Genomic DNA, 23,826 nt, shown 5'->3' on the forward strand with positions numbered 1-23,826 from the left:
AAATTTCTTGGACACCAAAGTGAGTGACTTTAAAAAGCTTTTTTAAAAAAATCACAATTATAATTCTATTTTTGTCTGTTTGCTTCCATTGAAATTATGCTTGTCAGGTAAACAGTCTTTACTGAATCACACTGATTTATGTCCTCAATTGACTGTCCGTCTCTATCTTCTTATGTTAAAATCCTTTAAGGCAGTAACAGTTCTAAAGCAAAGTAGCCTTGCATCTGGAACCCACCAGTTGTTCTGCAAGTTCTGCAGAAAGAACCAGGTGTCAAATGTGGAGCTCAGGAAACAGCCTCAGCTGGTTGGTCCTGGTGATATCCATGAAACAGTCTGAAAGTTTCAGCTCCCTGCTGTTCATGGAGACCAAAACAGTCTTGGAACATTGAATTAAGCTCCTATGCCAGAGGCTCTATAATACCATAACCCAGAAAATTCAGCTGTTGGGGAGCTGAGTTAGGTTTTTAACCTCATGAGACTGAAAAACTCTAAACACAAACTGAAATTTAAAAGGAACTTGCTATCTTCTGTACATAAAAAGCTCAAGGAAAACTTTGCTTCGTATATTACATTTTCGTGTGTTCTCTTTACTTCTTAGACAGGGTTTTTTCTTTCTTTATTTATTTTTTCCTTCTTTTTTTCCATGTGTACTCATTGGTTGGTGTTTTAGTCCCTGGGAGTTTTGAAGGGTTTAGTTGGCTGATTATGTTGTTCTTCCCATAGGGTTACAAACCCTTTCAGCTCCTTCAGTCCTTTCTCTCACTCCTTCATTGGGGTGCCCATGTTCAGTCTAATGGTTAGCTGCAAGCATCGTCAACTATATCTGTATGACTCAGGCAGAGCCTCTGCAGAAACATCCAAATTGAATCCTGCCAGTAAGCACTTCTTGGCATCAGCAATAGTGCTTGAGTTTGGTGGCTATGTAGGGGTTTTTTTCAAATGAATTTTCCTATCAACTATAGACACTAAGACGTCTCATGTTTGAGCCCCTCTAAAGAAACTCATGAGCTGTTCTCTCTCTGTCTCTCTGTTTCTATCTCTGACTCTGTCTCTCTCTCTCTCTCTCTCTCTCTCTCTCTCTCTCTCACACACACACACACACACACACACACACACACACACACACACACACACCTTCCCAGAAAAATAAAAAAAAACTCTGGGTTTTAATTAGCTCATTTCCCATGGTTATGTAAAGAAATATATAATGGATAATATATAAAGAAAGGGGGTTTATATAGATCACAACCTTCAGGGCTAAAATACCAAACATCATGGCTGCAGCTCTGCGGAGAACCCTTCTCTGCATCACATCAAGGCTGTATCATGACAGCTCTTCATGCTTGAGGAATATAACACGTGGCCAGAGGAAGATGCAATGGAGGTGTCAGTCTTGCCCTTTTATAGCAACCTTCTCTCAAGAACTAACCAGGGTTAGAATGACCAGGTCAATTAATTTTGAGGAGAAAACTTACAACTAATAGCCTAAAAATTCCCTGCTACTCATGTCTCTTAAAGGCACCCTCGTGATTTAATGCCATTATGCCGAAAGCAAAACTGTAAATATACAGGTCATGTTTAAAAAAAAAAAAATCAAACCATCTAAACCATAGTGGTTCTGTTGAAGCCCATGGCTATTTCTATTTCCCATGACCCACTTCTCTTAACATCTTTATGCCCTGAAATAGTAACAGAGCCTACTGGACAGTTCACAGATAGAGGGTGGAAAGGAGTCATTTTCCAGAGTAAAGCTGGAATACCATTTAAGATTTTGAGTACATAGAAACTAAACGTGAAAAACCATTGGACTACATAGAGAATGTGCTTTCTTCATCAATCTCATTATTATAAATGTTTCTGTGTATCGTTCCTAACCTCCCCATTCAACTCTCTGTAGCCCATCAAGACAGACAACACTCCTAGATATTTAGCTAGGGGAATAAAACAGATTACTTTTACTTGAATGTTCATAATAGATTAATAGACAGCACTCAAAAGCTCTATGCCAATCACTTCCTTCTGATAAATGGCTGGAGGAAGGAATTGGGGTACAGTCATACAAGGAAAAACTTCTTAGCAAGATAAAAGGATTTTGATGCATGCAACCACTTGGGTGGCATCAAAATAGTGACACAGGGAAATGAGACAAAGAGGCACACATATTGGATGTTTGTTTGCATACATCAGTAGGAAATGCAAATGTGATGACAGAAAGCACACCAGGATAGGTGGTTGCTTGGGAAATGCTGGGGTGGGGTTTGGGAGGGAAAGGGAAGAAGTGAAGAGGAGACGTTTGGCCTTTTATTTCTGGAGAGGAAAATGCTGTATCTTGCAGGTCTCTTTTTGCAATGGTTCAAGGCAGCCACTGGTGGGTGCATCAAACAGCTGTAGATCCCAAGCGATGCCAATAAACGGGTGTAGCTGTATTCTAACAGCTCTTTACAAAAGAGGTGTGGCAAAGTGGCTCTAACAGCGGTGGTTTACGAAACACTGATTTTGACGACAGTGATTTTACTACTACACATATGTCAACACTTAGCAAATTGTACTTGCTATGTACCATTTCTTTCATGTCAATAACAACTCAACAAAGGCTTCACAAATAAGGCAGAAAAGCTTATTTCACCATTCACTAGATGTGATTTATTCCTCACAACACACGCTTTCCCCTACTTCCTGCCTCTCTATTACTTCTCCCTCATACTGTCATTTCCCGATAGGATTTTACCCCTTGGCTGCAGTTCTTGTTTTCCTTCTAGAATTCCCTATTCCTATCACCATCTTCTAACTTGAGCTTTAAGACAAACTGTGGGCTTCCAAAGTGCTTTCCACCTTACGTGTCCCTTATCTGTCCTGTTCAATGATTATGTCCATGCTCCATAGTGAACAGCACATGGATGTGCCTGTGATGTGTATCTATGTGCATGTAGAGGAATGCAGGGTCATGCACACAATTGTGGTTAATACTTTATATGTATATAATGTATGTGCATACATATAGAGGAATGTTTGCATATGTGCATATATTCATATATGGAGATATATAAATACATATATCCATATGTGGATATATTTTAAATTTTATTAAATTATGTATATTATATAATTTAATATATACATATGGAAGAATATGTTTGCATATATGCATATATTCATATATGGAGATATATGAATACATACATTCATATATGATATATTTTAAATTATTTTATTAAATTATGTATGTTATATAAAATATATTAAATGTGTGTATATATGTATATATATGTGTGTGTGTATATATATATATATGTATATATATATACATATCTTGTATATGTTTAAATTGTTATCCCAATGGCAATTCCCTATGGCAATTCCCTATGCCAATTGCACCAATCACAATGGCTGCCGCGTTAAAACAAGGAAACAAAGGATGCAGTGCAAACTTATGTTCCCAGAACTTGGGAGTTAGAGTTAGAATAGTCGGGAGTTCAAGACCAACTTTGCTGTATAGCAGGTTCAAGGCTAGCTTGGGATACACTAGATCCTGTCTCAAACAAATAAATAACACCCCAAAATGCTATTTTTATATTGTAGTAACTATTTAATAAAAAAGAAAGCTTGTAATTAGGAAAATTAGTATTTATCTCATGGGTACTCAATTATAAACATCAACTATTACTTTGAAAAAGTCCTGGGTCTGCTCTCAGGGTCTTCCATTAACCACTGGTGTTTTCTTAAGAGAATGCTACCTGTTTTTTCAGGTGGAGCCTACCATAATCAATTCTTCTGCTGTTCTTTGGTTTCCTAGATATACCAAAATGAAGACTGCCACCAACATCTACATTTTCAACCTTGCTCTGGCAGATGCCTTAGCGACCAGTACACTTCCCTTTCAGAGTGTCAACTACCTGATGGGAACGTGGCCCTTCGGAACCATCCTCTGCAAGATAGTGATCTCCATAGATTACTACAACATGTTCACCAGCATATTCACCCTCTGCACCATGAGTGTGGACCGCTACATTGCTGTCTGCCACCCAGTCAAAGCCCTGGATTTCCGTACCCCTCGAAATGCCAAAATTGTCAACGTCTGCAACTGGATACTCTCCTCTGCCATTGGTCTGCCTGTAATGTTCATGGCAACCACAAAATACAGGCAGGGTAAGGGTTAACATGGGCCTGAGCCAGGAATGAGGGTACTTATGGTTTGAAAGTATCAGCGATGTCTGAACTAAGCAGAATTCGTAGTCCGGTGTCTTTGTCAAACTGCACACCAAATTAAAAAAATGCCTTTAAATATTTTGAAATCAAAAACATTTCTCTATAATTTCAAGCCTTCTAGGTATTTTAATAAGAACAAAAACCTACTCATTTCTGATTTCTCTGTACTTACTTCATCAAAAAATGTTGCATAAACGGGAATATAGTTTCACAAAAGTAATTAAAGCTTAAGCCAAGCAAACATTTTAGTGAGGTTTGCTCATAATTTCTAAGCAGTTGCCTATCTGACAAATTCACATTTCCTGACTTAACGGCAGCTGCCATCCAGCAGTGAAAGGGGAGAACCCATTACCGGGAAAATCCTAGAAACTTTGGACAATGGTTATATCTTTTACAACATAAATCCCACAGAATTTCTGACTCGTTGAGAAACGTACATAACTTCTCACTTTGTAAGATCTTAATGTGATTCAAGTGGGCAGAAAAATAGAAAAAGTAGGAAGGAAAAAGAGGAAGTAACTTCTCGGAATATCAATGGATGGATCTCTCCATGTCTTTAATTCCTTTCTTACCAGTCTGTAAGAAACAACCTTCATCAGCTCAGGTCAAAGGTATTAGTAGGCAAAGGAGCAATTTCAGTACCTGATGCCACGAATAAATGTCACTGCTAATTGTTCTTGAAATTTCTTTTCTTCCAGGGTCCATAGATTGCACCCTCACGTTCTCCCACCCGACCTGGTACTGGGAGAACCTGCTCAAAATCTGTGTCTTCATCTTTGCCTTCATTATGCCAGTCCTCATAATCACTGTGTGTTATGGACTGATGATCTTACGACTCAAGAGCGTCCGCATGCTGTCTGGCTCCAAAGAAAAGGACAGGAACCTGCGCAGGATCACCCGGATGGTGCTGGTAGTTGTGGCTGTATTTATCGTCTGTTGGACCCCCATCCACATCTACGTCATCATCAAAGCACTGATCACGATTCCAGAAACCACTTTTCAGACTGTTTCCTGGCACTTCTGCATTGCCTTGGGCTACACCAACAGCTGCCTGAACCCAGTCCTTTATGCATTCCTGGATGAAAACTTCAAACGATGCTTCAGAGAGTTCTGCATCCCAACCTCGTCCACAATCGAACAGCAAAACTCCACTCGAGTCCGTCAGAACACTAGGGAACACCCCTCCACGGCTAATACAGTGGATCGAACAAACCACCAGGTATGTGCTTTCTAGAATTATAACATATAAAAATACAACATTGGGTATGAGTCTAAAATTTTAATCTTTAAGGAGGTCAGTAACGGGGGAATTGAGGCCAAGCCTAGGAACAGAGGGAGGAGGGAATCCAATTCTGGTCATAGCATTAGGAAGATTGGCACATACATGTGCTTGGTGTATGTACACAAGTCCATTTAGATATAAAGGTTTGATAGGTAACAATCTATTATGCTGCCAAAAGTGACTATCCTCAGAGCCTTGTCTTCTTGGCAAAATAAATGGCTTTAGTACTTTTAGAAGTAGTCTCACTTTAGAGACCTTGATTCACTTAACAACTTTCTATATTCCAAAATATCTCACTAATATCCCTATTACTTAAAAATCAAACCCCACTCCAATTTTGTAGTTAAAGAACATTGTCCACCATGGTCATAGGTACAAGATATTCCCAAGAAAGAGAAAAAATATGTTATTATATATGCATGTGTGTTATGCATATGCCATTATGAATAACCATATATATACATGTGTGTATATAGATGCATAGATATATTTGTATATGGGGTGTGTGTGTGTATTTGATAGACTATCTCTAATATTTGATAAGGCTTTGTTTTATAGATTCTGAAATCTGAATTCTAGAGCAAATACCAGCATATTATCTAACTACTGTATTAAAATTAATTTTAGACAGTCTCCTTGCTATTTAGAAATGATTTAAGACTGATTAGAAGTTTGGACATGTATTACTATGTCCACAAGACTCTCAAGAAGATCTAAGATGCACTCACAATTTTGTAACCATACAAGAAATAAAGAGGGGGAGATCTCATCTCCAATACCCTTAAAACTGCCTAATACGCTGTGTTGCAATAATTCAACACCTAACCTAAAACTTACTGCATTTATGACTTAATTATTAATATTGATTAAAATAAATATTTCAAAAGCCTTCCCACACCTAAAAATAACACTGAATATAATTTTGTAATAACACAGAGTTCAACTTCAAGCCTCCTTTGAGTAAATGATGCTTGGGTTATAAACTCTTTGTGTTCTCAAGGGGCAAGGCTATAAGGATCCATACAAAAAGACTACCAAATCCTGCTGAGGAGCAGCCAGAGGGAAACCTTAGCGACCATGACTGTAGCTGCTCCCACTTTCTGTCTCTCCACCACACCCATCTCTCACTGTTCCCCTTATCTTCAACTACGGCTAGCAGGCACAGCCTACATTCTGTCGTTCTAACAGACCTCAGATTTATGTAAGACAACCTAGATAAGTCTGCCGCAGGTGACATGATGCTCATACCTAAATGGCAAGTGTGGCTAATGCAGTACATGCGAGCCAGCACCCCTGGAGAGCACGGTGGTAATGGTGGCAGATTCATTCCCAACTCAAAGGCAATTATTAACAAATTTATCTCCCTGCTTCCAGCTCAGAAATCAAAGTCAGGCAGAGATGGGTTTCTCCACTTCTCTCAATCTCTCTCACTGTTATCCACATCAATACATAACACTTTCACTGTCTCTGAGCGCCCTCCTTTTTTAGGGGCTTTCAAACCCTTGCCCCTACACTTTGAAAGGGTAAAGATTTAAATTGATTTTTTTTTCTTCTTTTTCTCTCCAACCGAGAGGTAACATTTTAGAAAATGCAATTTAAAACTATCTATCTCGAACTGGGCTTCAAGTCTTTGGCATTGAACTATTTTTACTTTCATTAGAGAAAAGGAAGAGAATAAGAAAGCTTGGGCTCTTCCTCCCCTCCCCAGATGTCATGCAGTGTCTTCCCTCCCAGGCATGGCTGCTAGGTAGCTCGCTCTAGGACACTCTTGGGCCTTCTTATCCTGCCTGAGCCACCTGACCTTCCTCTAATGGAAGCAGAGCCCCCAACCTCTCTATTCCAGCACGTTCCTGTTTTAAACACGGTTCCCCTTCAGCTTCTCCAATGCTGCTGCCCTCGACACCCTTCAAAACTCGGCGTTTGCACATCAGTGCGGTTTCTGCACAGCCAGAGAGTAGAAGGGAAGATAATTGGAGAAGGTCTGTCCTAAGTCACTAAAAGGTTTGCTTTAAAAATACATCCAATTAGCTCTTATCATTATCACTGCCTCTGCGGAGCAGATTCAGCATCAGATAACAGAGAAGCGCATTAGCCTGGAACTGGCTGCCTCCCAAAGACCCAGCTGGGAGAGCTGGACTGAGAAGAGCAGAAAAGATGCCCCAATACAACTGAAAATGAACAGAAATCAAAGATCCTATTCCCCAGTCTCTACTGATATGACTTGCCTTAGGCAGTTAAGGCAGTCAGGTAAGGATGGCTGGAGCAATAGGAAAGCCTGTGGTGGTCATTTTGAGCATCCATTCCAATCAGATCTGAAGGGTAAATCGGACTTCACGGCTCTCTGCCAATGGGAATCATTGGGATTACCCAAGGGTCAGAATCTGAGCAGGCAGTGTTGTGTTACTGTAGGTTTCATGTTTATTCATTCATTTGTTTAGAATGGGGCCCATCCTGTTAGGAAACAGGCTAATTGGATTAGTTAGAAGTATTATAAGTTTGTCATAGTTATCAGTGTTTATGTTCTGTCTATTTGTCTTTTCTCCAATAATATATATATATTTGAACACACACACATATATGTATGTGTGTCACACATCAAGCATGTTAGTCAACTTCCTACCCTGCAGATCAGAGCCACAATGTCCAACCTCCCCAGGCTGTCCATATTCTGACAGATGGACACTGAGGCCATGTCCACACAGCACAAAGTGAAGTGACCATGTGGCAGCTGTCAAGGTAATTAGATAAGCCATACGAGAAAGTTCTATGCCCACCATACATCCGGAGTCACACATGCAAGTAAAGGCATCTCCTTAAGGTTTTTTTTATGCAGCAGAGTTATCCCAATCCTAGCGTGTAGAAGCAACCATTAATGTGGACCACAGCTGTAGGCTACATCAGGAAAATTTGGGCCAGGCTTTTCTGCTTGTGCTGTTGATGAGTTTTAGCTCTTTTCACCCAAACCAGTCCCCATCAGGGATCTCAGTCACCTGCTCTAAGATAGCTACCGCAAGAATGGCTAAGTTCACAGATACTCACCCTTAGAGTGTTACCTCAAGCTTGTCTTTATCCTGGCCACGGGTTCTGAAAGAGAGAACAGAGAAGCCAGGCTCACTTTTTCAGGCCTGGTTACAGAAACAGCACAAAGTATCCTAGGGAAATGACTCAGTGTCTTGCTGCACAGGCATGAGTTTAGATCTCTAGAGTCCCAGTAAACACAGAAGGGTAGGGGGCAACAGCCTGCCTGTGGTTACAATACTGGGAAAACACGAGATGGGACATTGTAGAAACCAGCCATGTTAGTGAGCTCTAGGACCAGTTGAGGGACCCTACCTCAAAATGATATAAAGTGACCAAGGTGTCTCCCAGCATCAACCTCAGGCAACTGCCCAAACATTCACCCACACACAGAGATACCTGTCTCAGTCTGGGTTTCTATTCCTGAACAAACATCAAGACCAAGAAACAAGTTGAGGAGGAAAGGGTTTATTCAGCTTACACTTTCATATCGCTGTTCATCACCAAAGGAAGTCAGGACTGGAACTCAAGCAGGTCAGGAAGCAGGAGCTCCCCTGGCTTGCTCAGCCTGCTTTCTTATAGAACCCAAGTCTACCAGCCCAGGGATGGCACCACCCACAATGGGCTGGGCCCTCCCCCCTTGATCACTAGTTGAGAAAATGCCTTACAGCTGGATATCATAGAGGCATTTCCTCAGCTGAGGCTCCTTTCTCTGTGATAACTCCAGCTTGTGTCAAGTTGACACAAAACTAGCCAGTATAATACTCCTTAAAGGAAATAACATCAAGTTACATTCATGCCTATTATCTATCAAGTAACTCATCCATCTAAATCTGAATAGGGGAAAGACCCTAGCTTTTGATGACAGGAGCTGTGGGCACATTGTCAAGAGATGGAGAGAGGGGAGAGGAAAGATAACTGGTCAGAGTTGCTCTCGCTGTAGTAGACAGCTAGCTAACCCATTGCCTCCTAATTGTAGGAACACATCCATCTTGCTTCTTCTGATGTCCCTGGTATCTACCTATCCCTGTCCCTGAAACATTAGAAAGCACACCACAGATGTCTCCAGAATGGCTGAATAAGAGGAGTTTTAGCTACTGAGTATATATGGAAGAACTCTTGCTTTTATAACAACTCAGCGACCCCATAACACTGACATTTATGGCCCAACCTTCAGAAATCGTGAACAGTGTGCTTTCTCCTCCACAGCCATAGGTATTCTAATCCCAAGTTAGACTTTGCAGAACTGTGCTCTTATGTGCCCTTGTCTTCCAATTTTATTCTTAACAAGACGCTTTTAAAGACCAAGACCTGTCCTGGAGAAGTCTTGTCCTCACTGAGAACGGAGTGAGGAAGATGTTCTCGTCCGGATTTTGTCCATTCCAGGCTCAGCTTCCTGGTCCCTCGGCAGCACCCAAACTCATTTTATGTCCAGTGTGTTGTCTTTACGGCTTTTCAATCTTGATTAGGTGGATCACATCTGTGTTCCATCTGCTCATGTTACAATTGAGTTTCCCTGCCCACGTACCATCCTGCTGTCCCGTTGAACTGGACTCTGCTTTGGGACACTTCCCACTATGGACTCTGAGTGACATAAGTCTCCTTCAGACCCAAAACGTCACTACCCACTCAGTGTTTCTCCTGCCTGCTTTCTACCCTGACCTCACCCTATAAAACACATTCTACTTGTTATCTGGGTGATTTTGAAAATTGTCAATGTTACATATAAAAAGCGGGTGACTCTGTTAGGTCAGCTTGGTTACTATTTAAATACAGCAATAATAGCCATAATAGAATGCTATGATACTTTCCCATGCCGGCATACAAACTAAAAGGTGATTTGGTGTGGTCCAGCACATCTCTATCCCATAACATCATCGATGGATAAGCATGAGAGGACAAATGTTCATAGAGGTTAAATGGTTATACAACATCCAATGATCAGTAGCAGGTGGTCTCTAAACAAACAGCACTGGTTTTAAGAATAACAGAGAGCTGTTTCCTTCTGCCCACCCCCAATGTTATGCCTCTTTTGGTGTGGTATCACCATAACCAGAAATCCTCTGCCTCCATGGTAAACTCCAGAATATAAAAGATCCTTAAGATATCCTTGAAAGAATTATGGCTACCATGAGTGGCCACAAATCTTCATTTTAAGTAAAACACTATTCCAAAATTTCCAATTTAAATAGTGGGCAAAGTGCTTGCTGCCTAACCATGAGTATCGGAGTCTGAATCAGCCACATAAAAATCCAAGACATTGGCGCATATCTGGAACCGCACACTGGGGGTAGAGAGGCAGACAGAATCCTGAAGCTTGCTGGCCAGTTAGAGGAGCTGAAACAGCAAGCTTCCGGTTCAGTGAGAGGTCCTGTCCCAAAAGACAAATTAGGGAGAAATAAAAGAAGACACCTGAGTTTAACCAATAGCATACACCACACACACACACACACACACACACACACACACACACACACACACAAGCACATATATGCATATGCCTTCCTAGTGTACACACATATGTACAAATAATAAATTGTATCTTTTCCTTAAGATACTACCATATTTGATAAGCAATTGTTATCTTTTTCACCAATGGAAAAACTCAAGATTCACAAATATTATAGGTTTCTTTGAAAGTGAGCCTTCAGTTCTATCAATTTTTTTACAGGGTTAAGTCCATGTCATCAAAGTAAAGCTAACATCTTATTACCTTTTCTCATTAGCAAGGTAGGGCCATTCCAAAACCCTTTGATTACCATTTTGAGAATACTTTTTTAGCATCTCAATCCAAGGACCAGGCCAAAACAAAACAAAGACAAAATTAACAAAAAACAAAACAAAACAGGCAACACGGAGATACTTGCATCTGAAAAAGCTAGAAAACCACAGTCTCCCCAGAGAAGAAAAAGCAAACGCCTGATCTTTAAAATCAACTCCATAACTCTCAAGAACTAGATTCATGGGGTTTTTGTAACACATCTGCAGAGAGCTAATTTGGGAAGGAAATGATTTCAATTCCATAACAAAAGCTCCAGATGAGAATAGCCAACAAAATTACAGTACTGGACCACATTAATGCATTCTTGATGAATGAAGCTGAAATGGCTTCTCTTTCAGCTCTTTGACTCAAAAGAGAAATGGTTCAATAATTGTTTGTGTGTGTGTGTGTGTGTGATTGTGTGTGTGATTGTGATTGTGTGTGGTTATGATTGTTTGTATGATTGTGATTGTGTGTGCGATTGTGTGTGGTTGTGATTGTGTGTGTGATTGTGATTGTGTGTGTGATTGTGTGTGTGATTGTGATTGTGTATGTGTTATGAATGACCATCTTTGTACATGACTGAAATTAAAGTTATGTAGGTTTACTTGAATGACATACCACAGACAACAGCAGTAGCTAGTATGTTCCATCTATTGACTATAATTAAAGTAAAATATTGTTTAATTAGAAATATGTTATTTACACACTTGGCTTTAATAACATATATTGATTTATTTATAACTAGAAAAGTGTATATTATTTAATCATATGCAGTATGAATTATAATCTATAAAATTTAGCAAACAATTTTTATGGAAGTATTTATCCAATGTCATGGTTCAAAGGCAGCGACTGAGAATTAACTCAAATTACTTCTAATTTTATGATCCAGGCTGTCAATCAATATGACTTACTTCTTGGTTCTCTCATTTTAGTTTTATGGTGATTTTGATGTGTATTTTTCTTATGGCAGGGAGTTTTAAAGATTAGATGAAACAATATTGCTAATATCTAATTTCTTTCTGCTCAATTTTCCTATTACTGTACATAAATCTTAAAATATAGCAACTATTTTTAAATTAGATGCTATCTTTTTGTTTTTATTTTTAATTATGTGTGTGTGAATTTTAGTGCATGTGAGTGTCATGCCCACAGGAGCCAGAAGATAGTATCAGACCTTCTAGAACTGAAGTAGCAGGCAGTTACCAGCCCAGTGTGCATGGCTGATAAATTAACTTTATCTTCTCTCCATGGAACACAAGCCAAAAGTGACTTCACAGTTCGAAATAATGGCACTTAGGTCCTAGAATGAATGTATGGGAAAAATAAGTTGGGTCATTTGTCTATAGGAAGGAAGGAGGCAAGGCAGAGACAGAGGAGAAGAGAACGAGGTAGGAAGGCTAATATATACAGCACATTTAAGATCCAAAGCCAATACTTCTTTTTGCATGTTTTCTATGCACATCTGAAATCTCGGGAATGCTAGGAAATGCAGGACTGTCCCTTACCGCCTTGGTTATGCCTACTTTTCCAACATCAGCAATTTTTCATACTGATCAAAAATATTTTATAAATAAAGGAGAAATCATCTGCTTCTTTTGATTTAAGGAAACTTAAATATCCCTGGGTTTGGGGGACATTGGGATATTAAAGTTTCTTCAAAAGAAATGGGCAACTACTCACTGTGCTAAAATAGGTACCCTCAAGATGGGAGACAGGCAAACAGAGTTTATGGAAGATGATATTAAAAAATAAGAACATATTAATCAAGAAAAATAGTTTTAAGCATTTTGACAACAAAAAAACCCCAATTGATAACTTACAGAATTAATAAATGTGAAAGCAGATATTACTTCTGTGCATTTGATGATAAATCAGCTGTTTAACCCCTATGACAACTTACAGCTAAGAACATCTTTCTTTCTGAACTTTCTTCCCTGTGATTGCAGCTAAAAGATCTTTTATGCAAAGGCCCCTAAATCTTGACAAAGCCAGTCTCATTCTGATCCTGTAAACTTAACCTGCATCCTTAATCATTATTCCCAAAGAATTGGGGGCCAATAGAGTGTTGGTAATGCTGGAATGGTTTAAATGAGGCCCATTTACCTAGCAAAGCCTCGAGAGGTCTTCAGGATGAAACACAATTTATAAAGCATAAATTATAAAGTCATGAACATAAATCACAAGGAGTAAGAGGAATCTCTTGGGTATGCATATTGGATAAAATAGAGCCCCAAGATTAATGGAAAAGAGTTTAGCAAATGAACAACCACAAACTATTAAGGTGAGTAAACTTGTCCCAGGTCTCTGTGAGAGAAGCCTCTGAGAATCAAGAATGCTTATGGCAAAATTACTGAGAAAGAAATTAGCTGATGGGTGGCCCAATGGGGTGAACTCAAGAGCCAGTGTTTTGTGTAGATTTGAAAACCTCTACCGATCTCTAGAACCATACACTGTGTTTCATTCTGATCGAAATTTAATGATGCCATGACTTAGCTCTATAAAATTTTATCTCATTGTATTCTGAGGAGTCTCAGTCAGTAGAGACCTGCTGTGAATGAACCGACTGATTAGACAAGGCTTCCTGAACGCTGAGATACAAAACAAATATAGAGGTTACTAGAGAAAAATTGCAGCCTGAAAATTCAATTACAGAAACCAAATGAGTGTGCATGGAGATATTTTACTGCCTCAGAGAGGTTTTATTTCATGACTAACAACATGACCCAAGGCACCTAAACCATAGTGCTTAGACTACAAAGACAATTCTAGTGCCTGGGACTGAAGAAAGGTTAGCCTCACACAGACAGGCCTCACACTTTAGTAATGAAATGAGCAAATTAGATCAGTGATCGAGGTGGTGGGAGGAGTCAAACTATTTTCATGTCTTCCTGTAGAACTCCACAAGTAGACCAACAGAGTAACCCAACCTGGACCCTCGGTGGTTTACTCTGAACAACCAACCAAAGAGCGTTCACAAACTGGACCTAGGCTTCCTGCACATGGTTAGCAGATGTACATCTCTGTCTCCATGTGGGCTCCCTAACAAGTAGAGTGGCAGCTGTCTCTAAAGCTGTCACCTGTCTGCAGCGCCCATTCCCCTAACCGAGCTGCCTTGTCTGGCCTCAGAAGAAGAGGATGCGCCTAGCCATGCACGGACTTGATAATATGCCAGGGTGGGTGGATACCCAGAGAGCCCCACCCTTTCAGAGGAGAAGTGAAGGGGGTGTCTGTGTGAGGAGAGGACAGCAATTGGGATGTAATGTGAATAAATAAATTAATTAATGGGAAAAAATCCTCATGTAGTTACCCAGAAGAGACATGACTTTAAAGGACCTGATAGTTGGTATATACTTAGAGGAAAGTAAGCTGTGAGCGAGCCCCCTCCAGCCTCACCCTACTAATAAAGCCAGAAGGAAAATAACAGGGGAGAGTATTTCAATAAAATCAAAGAAGGAATATTTTTTAAAACTTTTACTGTAGTGTTATTAACAGACAACAAGTTGCAACTAATTCATAACTACAATCCGTGTTTAGAGGGAAAAAGATGTCAGTTTTGAGACTGTTATCCCCTGGTTCCTAGATGTTTCTAATGTTAGGAAATATGCCTACATTGAGCAGACACTTAGCTATCATGTTAGGCCTTGATAATTAGGGTATCAAAGGGGACAAGTGTCATATTAAGATGCTGGGTTTTGTTTTGGTTTTTTTTTTTCTGGTTCCATCAGGGTCTTGTAGAACACTATTATGGTAATCTATTAGCACCATCTACAAAAAAGAAAAAAAAAGCTAATCATAGCTCAATAGACAATGTCAGAGTGAGTAACCTTTGTGTAGATGTAGAAGCAATAATACACTATTCACACTCCATAGTCAGAATGGCACCTTGCACTATCAGGCCTGACAAACCTACTGTAGGCCATCCGCAGTTCAAATCTTTATGAGAATAAGTAGCAATGTCTCAGAATTGTAGACACTCACAATTCTAACACAGATTGCTAGTATCTCATTCCCGTGCATTTATATGTGTCCCGAATACATCCACATACACCCAAAATGCTAATACTTTCTCTCCCTGAAAGCAAAGCCGGTTGTGCTTTGTTTGGGTTTTCAGGTTTTGTTTGGCTTTGTTTTGAAGCCTACCACTTTCTGGCTATAATTATGAGGAAGACAGTCTGTGCAGCCTTAGGATATGTTTTTATCTAATTAAATTGCATGTTGCTGAGAGTTAAGCTAGTAAATGACATGTTCTTTTGTTTTGAATACAGTATCTGTGCAGAAAATAGATTTCTTTTGAAAAGGCATATACATAAAACTGGGAGAAGCATGCCAAAGTTATTTCGTCACCATATGGCAAATGTGAGTGTAGAAATCAGTGTACCTGGATGCTGGTGTCAACCCCACTGACACTACTTGTGCAAGCACATCCCATGCCAGTGGCTGTTAAATGGGTTCCTTCATGACCAGAAGATCACTGACCTCCAAGTTTACCCTGGAACTAGAAACTTTGTTGATTGTGTCATTCAGACTCTGGGGCAAGCTTCTCGGTGAACAAAAACCATAATAACTTAAGCTTCCTCCATGAAAGAAAGTTGCCTGTTATTAAAAGAGGAGGAAGCATCTGGTAAATCATGTGTGGCTCCTTTGAAGTATCAGGTTTCCCTCTACTCCTTTACCAAATTTAGTCTAAAAAGTGTTGCTGTACTTTTTTATAATAACAGCTGGGGAAATTGCTTAGTTGATAATGTGCTTACTTTGTAAGTATGGAGACCTGAGTTCAGATCCCACAACCAATGCAAGAAGGCCAGAAATGAGGGCACTCACTCTGGAAAGGTGGAAACAGATGTGTCCCTGGAAATTGCTAGCCATCTATTCTCACCTGATTGGTTGACTTGACATTCACCGAGAGACTGTGCCTCAAAGAGAAGTAGACAGCACTTGAGGAATGACACCCCAGGCTGTCCTCTAAGCTCTACATGCATGTGCACATGTTCTTACACAGACAGACGGGTATGCTTAAACAAGGTTCTTGCCAGGGCTGAATTAGACGCAAAGGGGACTGAGTGCTCATGAAAGTGAATCTCGTGACTTTGGATAAAAATTGTATCATGTATAAACTCCTCCCATGGAATAGAATGTTCTTCACGTAATCTGTCTGATCACTGTGATTTAGAAATACTATATGCAGCTTCTTGTATACTGTATAATCAGGAATAAGTAGAAATTCCACCATGCCCGATTCAGGCAACAAGGCCTGGAAGAAAAGAATGAGTTCCAGTTACTTAGGAACACTGAGATCTTTGCCTCTGAGTCATCAAGTCCAAATGGTTTTTTTGTGTGACTCTGTTTTTTATGATTTCTTTAATGAATGGGGTTTTTGAAATCTATTACAAGCAAACACTGATCAGCTTCCAAAGTACCTTAATCGGTTACTGGCTTCAGTTGTAACTTTCAATGGCTTTGCAAGTAGGGAAGAAAGGGTAGAAGGCAGAGGGGGCTGTAAGAATTAAAATACTAAATAAGCATTTTCATTCAGTACACATGAGAACATCACTTCTCAGGGGTGTATTTCCTCCTGTAGAGTGACAATGTTTAAAAAAAATCTCTTAAATTTTCTCCAGCTCTAACGTGACAGGAAACACTTCAACCTTTCTCTAAAGAGGAACTAAAACTCCTTCAATAAGCTTCATCTGGGAGCTTAAAGCTTTTCAAACATCTTTTAATAGAGTAAAACATAGCCTAGAGTGGATTTCTTAGTTGGCTTCCTGGAAGGGTTACGCAGTTTTAAAGACTGTTGATATAAAAGGAAAGAATTAACATTAGAGAATATATCTGTGCATATATAATGTATGTATATATGTATGGCATCTAATGTCAACTGCCAACTCCAGAGACATGTGTGACTGCAGTGTTCTTCTGGTCAGAAAGAAGCTTGGGTATAGAGTTCTGGTGGTGATGTCTCAGCAAGAGCTCATCACAGCTCTGAGGAGGACAAAGATAGACCCAGGGAAGCCAAGAAACCAGAGAACCAACATGGTAGTGCAATTCCCTTACCCTGCATCTCACAGCACAACACAGTGAGGCCAGACCACTGGCAAACATGGTGAACTCCACCACTGCCTGGAAACCCAGAGCAAATGGCTCCATATATTTTGTGACAAACAATAGATGGGTTGATCTTCTTTCCCTAAGAAAAGTAGTCCCGTTGTAATCTTCATGTGATTGGACAATGACTGTTCAAAATTGACAAGCGGTAGAAAGCATTCAGGATCCATGGGACCTGCAGCCTCACTCAGTAAGCAAAGATAAACAGAGATGCCCAAGGTACATCTCCCCCAACTTCACCCGTCAATGTGCCATCTTAGCCTGGCATGTTCATATGGTTGAGCCATCCATCCCATCAACAGCTAAGATCAGATCCTTGCAAATGCTCAGACCAGATATGTTCCCACTTTTTCCAATCAACATGTGATTAGAATTGCTGCCAACAGAAGGCAGTTGACAAGATGAGACTGAGGTACAGTAAGAGCTTAACCATGCCACATCAGATAGACACAACTAAGTTTCAGAGAAGACTAAGGGTCTAATTACCGAAAACTACCTGAATTTTTTGCTCATCATTTGCATATATTATGCCACCATGCGGTGGGTACTTATCTAAAAACAGAAGCATTTGAAAGCCATATCTGCCTATGTTCATCCAGACTGTGGGTTAAGGCCATTCAAAGATCCATCTACCATGGATAAAGTCAGAGAGTGAAGACTTACCTGCTGCTTTCTAGGGTTCTTTCCATCTCATTGGCTATAGTTGACTGAGTAAAAATCAGCTTGGTGAGCTGTCTCTAGAATCTGAACTCTGATGGCAAGGCCAATCGTCACAGTGCTGTATAAAAGGAAAAATCCATAGAAACATTGACATCCATAATCCCCCTGTGGTCTCAATAAAGAAAATATCTACAGAATGTGCCATTGCCACTGACGGTGGGTCATTAAAAATGAACTTAGGTATGGGGAGATGGTTCAATGCATAAAGTGCTTACTAGACAGACACGAGTACCTAAGTTTGGATCCAAGTACTCATGTTAAAACCAGGCCCAACAGGGTACACTTAAAATCCTAGCACTAGAGGTGAGGAACAGAGAGAAGAAGACCTCTCAAGTTCACTGCCAGCTAGCTTAGTCAAACCAGTGAACTTAGGAACTCAATGAGAGACCATGTCTCAAAAATAAGGTGGTAAACAGTAGAAGAAATTGATATGTCAACATGGCTTCTGCACACATGAACATACACACAAAAAATTAATGAGCCCAAGAACAGCAATCCTGCCCTTGGACATAAACCACATGGGCCTTTTTGTCTTTCATATACAACAAAATGGGGCACAGCGCCCCTGTCAGGCTTCACTGATGAACTTGATTTAGATTACTGTTGCATTGGTTTGGTTAAGCCAGATAGCCACAGTCACCCAGTGGCTATTGTCTAGACACTATACATGACATAACCCCAGGGCACTTACGTATCTTAGGCAAGAGTAGTCATCATGACTAACGGGAATGCCTCTCTGTGAGTTCATGGTCTAGAGATGCCTCTCATAGCATCAGATATAGCAGGTTAATTTAGGGCCATGCCTGCCAACTGTTCTTCTGTTTGCACAGCAGGTGGACAGAGGTGGTAAATGCAGCAATAGCACCATTAACAGATTGCTGCTTATTTCTCATGAGTCATGAGTTTACCCGGCCAGACTGAAGCCGTGAGATAACAGGGGTGTTATTATTTCTTCCCTATACCTTCCAGGGTCCAAGCTGTTCCTTCCATGAATAAAGCAGTTAGTGTCATGGGTCTCTGAGAAGGGAGTTTCAAAGGGGGTTTCTGGCTGATCTATTGGGATAGCCTCCAATACTACCTGCTCCTGATTTTTTTCCCAGCCAAACTTGATGAAGCTTCCATTTAATTCAACCTCTCAGAGCCAGGTTCGTTTTTTTACTTTAGTTTTTTTTTTTTTTTTTTTTTTTTTTTTCCCCTGATAGTGCAAACCAAGGGTAGAGAATGTTGGCATTGCTGTCTCTAGGGTTGGGCCATATTTTTTCCCAAGGGTTTTGACATGAATGGTTGGTCATTGTGTCTTGACAGAGCTAATGAACTTCCCAAGACAATTTATTGAAACCCATGAACATAAACTCATCAATACAGTGATGCCTGATCAGCTTCAGAAAAACAGCATTGGCTTTTTTTTTTTGAGACCCCTATATGGTTGCAAATATGAGGAGAATTCAAATGAATGGCTAAGACCATGTACTGCTCTTGCAAAGAACCCACAGGAATGACTCACAACTGTCTGTAACCCAGCTCCAGGAGGAGCATTCAATACCTCTTACCTCTGTAAACACCTGCACTAATGTGCACATTACACACACACACACACACACACACACACACACACACACACACACACGATAATAATAATAATTAATAATAATGATAACAAATAATGCCTCAGCTTCACAATAACATGTTGCTTGTTAAAGAAAATCATTTTTGGCAACCAATAGGATTAGAAAAAAATAGAAAATGGAAGCTGTAGTGATTTGAATAAGTATAGGCCCCCCCATAAGGTACATATATATAAATGTTTGGCCCTTGGTTGGTGGAATTGTTCTGGGAAGAATTATAAGAGCTTGCCTATTGCCATGATCCCTGCCATGATTGTCATTGACTCATCCCCTGAAACTGTAAGCAAGCCCACAATAAACACTCCCTTTCATAGCTCCCTTGGCCATGATGTCTCTTTAGGGCAATAGAACAGTAACTGAGACTAAAGTCCCACATGGCCTAGCATGTGCTGTCATAGTCAATTGATCCATTTCCATTCACAGTGCCCAGGACTGCAGGATGTAGTCTAGAGCAGCCAATGCTATCACGTCAACTGAATTTGGTTGGCATCCATCCGCTGTAAGCCTCCAGATCCCATTAGCTTTCTGTCACTGGCCACATGGAGTGATTATATTGAGATGTTGCATTTTTCATTAGTCTTGTTGTGTTCGGATCCTTTCATCAAGGCTGTGGTTTCCTCTTCTCTTCCTAGAATTCTAAATTGCTTCCTTTTAACACAGAGAAGAGAGCCAAAAGATGCGCTATGACCTCCTTGCACATCTCCTACAGTCATCTCTTCACAAACCTCCCGCCTTGAATATCTTAAGCAGTCACAAAACAAGCATGTTAATTAATGGTAGAAAAAGTGACAGTAGTGCTTCGCAAGGGGTCCAATTAGCCACATTTACTCTGGATCCCATCGTACTATTGAAAGTCCATCTGATTAAATGCACAACCCTAGCCCCACAAGAGAACCTAGTGCTTAGTGACCAGGCATATTGCAAAAGGATAAGATTCCATCTTCATCCCCAAACACTCTCACCGATCAACATTGTACTCATGGAATAATTCTCTGATCCTCCAAGTTCAGGCAAAAAAAGGCTATGAAGAAGCAATTGCTTAAGACAGCCAAGCATGGTTTCCTACCTCTTTCGGTGATCTCCATAAAAGAACTGTACTCCACAGAAGCAAGCCTTTCACCTGTGAGAACCATCTTCTTTTCTTCAGAGCAAGGCCCTCATGGCATGATGTCTGGACTGAGCCTCTCTGGAGATTATCTAACTAGACTCTTCTTTGAGCACCCCAGTCGTCATGGGGATCACTGCCTTTCATTGGGTGTTTTTGGAAGGAGTTAGTCTTTCCCATCATGACCTCTGTTTGGATTTCGGGGTGTCACATGCCTTAAAAGAGCAGTGCCTTTCTCCTAGGAAGCTTATGGCCCTACATAAGCATGTTGTCCACATAAAATATCCCGGCAAGAATGGTTGTGTGAAGGCTTTGACTTTGCAGAGAGAAGGGGGATTTTATAAATTCAGTACTTATACTCTTAGGGAGGAAGAATCTTTCTGTTCAACACAGAGGATGGTGGGAACAATATTATTCCTCACATCTTGAATATCTTCCTTCATGGAATCATGGCCTCAGAAAAATCTTCTCATGTTGGTCATAGGTCCTGATTAAAACAGAAATCTAGAATAGCCATCATTAGTCATCCTCATAATGGAAGTGAATCTGTCCCCACTGGTCGTTTTCCTTAAATATAAGGGTCTCAGGTGAGGTGCTCTGTGTATCACTGTTGGCCGTGAAAAAACATAACCTTTGCCTGACCATCCTCACAGTGATGGAAGAACGACAGCTCATAGTGCATAGCATATTAAGCAAAGCATTTCTACTCTCCCTCCCTTTCCCTAACACTACTAGTTTTACCATGACGCTCTCTCTGGGGACGTGTTGCCCTCAAATATGTTTCTAATAGTGATGTAGGTCTAGGTTTCCCTGACAGGATCCATAGTCTATCCTCCCAGATGGCAACGAAGAACACTTGTTAAATTTTATCCATCTCTCATCAGCCTCCATACATTCTCCCAAGTCATTTTTACCTAGAGGTGGAAAGGAGGTCAACTGTCCCCTCCTATACCACATTTCTACCAGCAAAAGTTGTCCAAATGTGCCTGCCCAAAGGCTTGAACCTTTGCCTTTTCTCCATTTTAAAAGCTCCTTGTCTAGCTTGACATCCTGAATTTTATACCACCTTGGCACTGAATCCCAACTTCTTAGAAGCTAGCAAAAAGTAACAAGACTCCAAAGGAGATGACTAAGCAAGCAGGTGGCGTCCCTGCGGTGGCTCTACAGATTGTAGCAGGAAGATGAAAAGATTCAGTTCGCTGCTATGCAGCAAACAACAGACCTTGAGCATGCTGGAGCTGCTTCCTCTGGCCATGAATCCCCCCGGGTAATACAAAGAGACCAGATGGCAGCTACACACACAGTGGGTTCTGTCACAGTTCACAGACACAAAGCCAAAGTCTCAGCACTTGAGGGACCAATAACCAAGCCTCCTCCAAGAGCAAACACTGGCATAGTGGTCAGAGATGCACTTGCCTGTGTCCTCTCCACTGCCTGTGTGACAAGTCACAGAAACCATAGGCTCCAGGGAAGGCTGTATTCTGACATATAATCAATATGATTGTTCAGCGACTTCCAGTCCATGAAGGCCTGCTCCTCCTGATGATGACATCGGTCTGGCCTGGTCTTTGTTCTTAGCAAATACATCCTGGCATGACATTGAATGGTTGTAAAATACAGTGTGTGCACACACACTGTATGTGCATATTTATGTGTGAGAAATTAGGAAAGGAGAAAGAGCCAGTGGGGTAACTTAACAGGTGGACCTCTGCAGCCAGTAAACAAGCATCTTTTGTACCCAATTCATGTAACTTTCCTGGAGTTTGAAACTTACTCACCTACATTAATTGTTCGGGGGGTGGGGGGGAACAAAATCATTCAACCCTTTATACTTACCACACAAACGCCTTCATACCTCCTCCCTAGTTTCAATAACAGGATGAGCAACAAGTGGCTTCATTGTAAGACATTCCATTCTCTTAATTCTCCTAAATGCTACACCACATTCCCACATTGCTGGGCAGAATTCAGGTTACCGCTCAGTAGGCATGCTTCACAGTGGGAGGTGATGGCAGTGTACCCCACACCAAGGAAGAGAGGTGAAAACAGAAATTTTTAAGAATTGGGTTCCAAATAAGAATGTTTCCATTCTATTTCTTTTCAATGCTTTGGTTCAGTCTTGGTCAAGTTAACTGGACAGAAAGAACATGAAGGATGGAGCCAGGGAAAGAATCTTACTTAAAATGTATTTTCTAAGACCTAGTGTAGTGGCATATAGTGTTCAAAAAGCGGAGGCAGGAGGATCTCAAACTTAAGCTCACCCTGGTCTACTGAGTAAAATTCTATCTAAAGAAAAATGATTTTCATCTTTATAGTGAGTAGTATGTGCAAACACATATTTATGATGACCCACATTCTGAGGACCTAAAAAAAGGTGGGTTTCAGATGAAGATACACAGGACTGTGTTCAGCACAGTTCCTATGCCCAGAAGACAATCATCAGTGATCTCTGGCAAGCCCTCGGTACTCACCATCTTCACTCTTTCTCTTCTTTCAGCTAGAGAATCTGGAAGCAGAAACTGCTCCATTGCCCTAACTGGGTCCCACACCATCCAGACCCTCGATAAGCTTAAAGGCTGCCATCTACTTGGAATCAGGTTGCTGCCGGGGTGTGTGGGAGGCTCTGGTTTCCTGGGAAACCATCTGATCCTGCATCATTCAAAGTCATTCCTCTCTGGCTACTTCACTCTGCACATGAGAGACACTCAGACTGTGTCAAGCACTCAGAAGGAAGAGACCACAGGCCACTGCTGAATCCAGCGCATGTACAGAACCATCAGAAACCCCCAGTGAACCACAATACTCTGTGGTATGTGGATTGCGATCATCATAGATAGTGGCCCTTCTCTATGTAGAATTTTTATTTTCAAGCGAATACTTATGACCTCATCAAAGAAAACAAATGTCACTTGTTAAATTCACTGTAGTGATGCAGAAAGTAAATGCTACCTCTGACCTCTGACCCAGTCACCTTCTATGGAGAGTTCCAGTCCTTTTAGTC

General features: G+C 40.7%; 1 protein-coding gene across 3 annotated transcripts in view; it reads left to right on the forward strand.

The window, feature by feature from the left end:
- Positions 1-23,361, forward strand: part of OPRM1 (opioid receptor mu 1) — a gene marked incomplete at both ends in the record, with an annotated part of 52,058 nt that extends 28,697 nt beyond the window's left edge. The window contains 3 exons of one of the 3 annotated variants that reach the window (XM_080941982.1): positions 3,794-4,146; positions 4,905-5,425; positions 23,323-23,361. In XM_080941982.1, the coding sequence (XP_080798108.1) occupies positions 3,794-4,146; positions 4,905-5,425; positions 23,323-23,361 (913 nt within the window). Of the gene's footprint in view, positions 1-3,793; positions 4,147-4,904; positions 5,426-8,115; positions 8,161-14,853; positions 14,926-23,322 lie in introns of those variants that run through there. The other 2 variants (XM_080941980.1, XM_080941981.1) reach the window with 2 other exon arrangements.
- Between the last annotated feature and the right edge of the window lie 465 nt (positions 23,362-23,826).

The sequence above is a fragment of the Micromys minutus genome (assembly GCF_963924665.1).
Source record: "Micromys minutus genome assembly, chromosome: 30".
NCBI classification, from domain to species: Eukaryota; Metazoa; Chordata; class Mammalia; order Rodentia; family Muridae; genus Micromys; species Micromys minutus.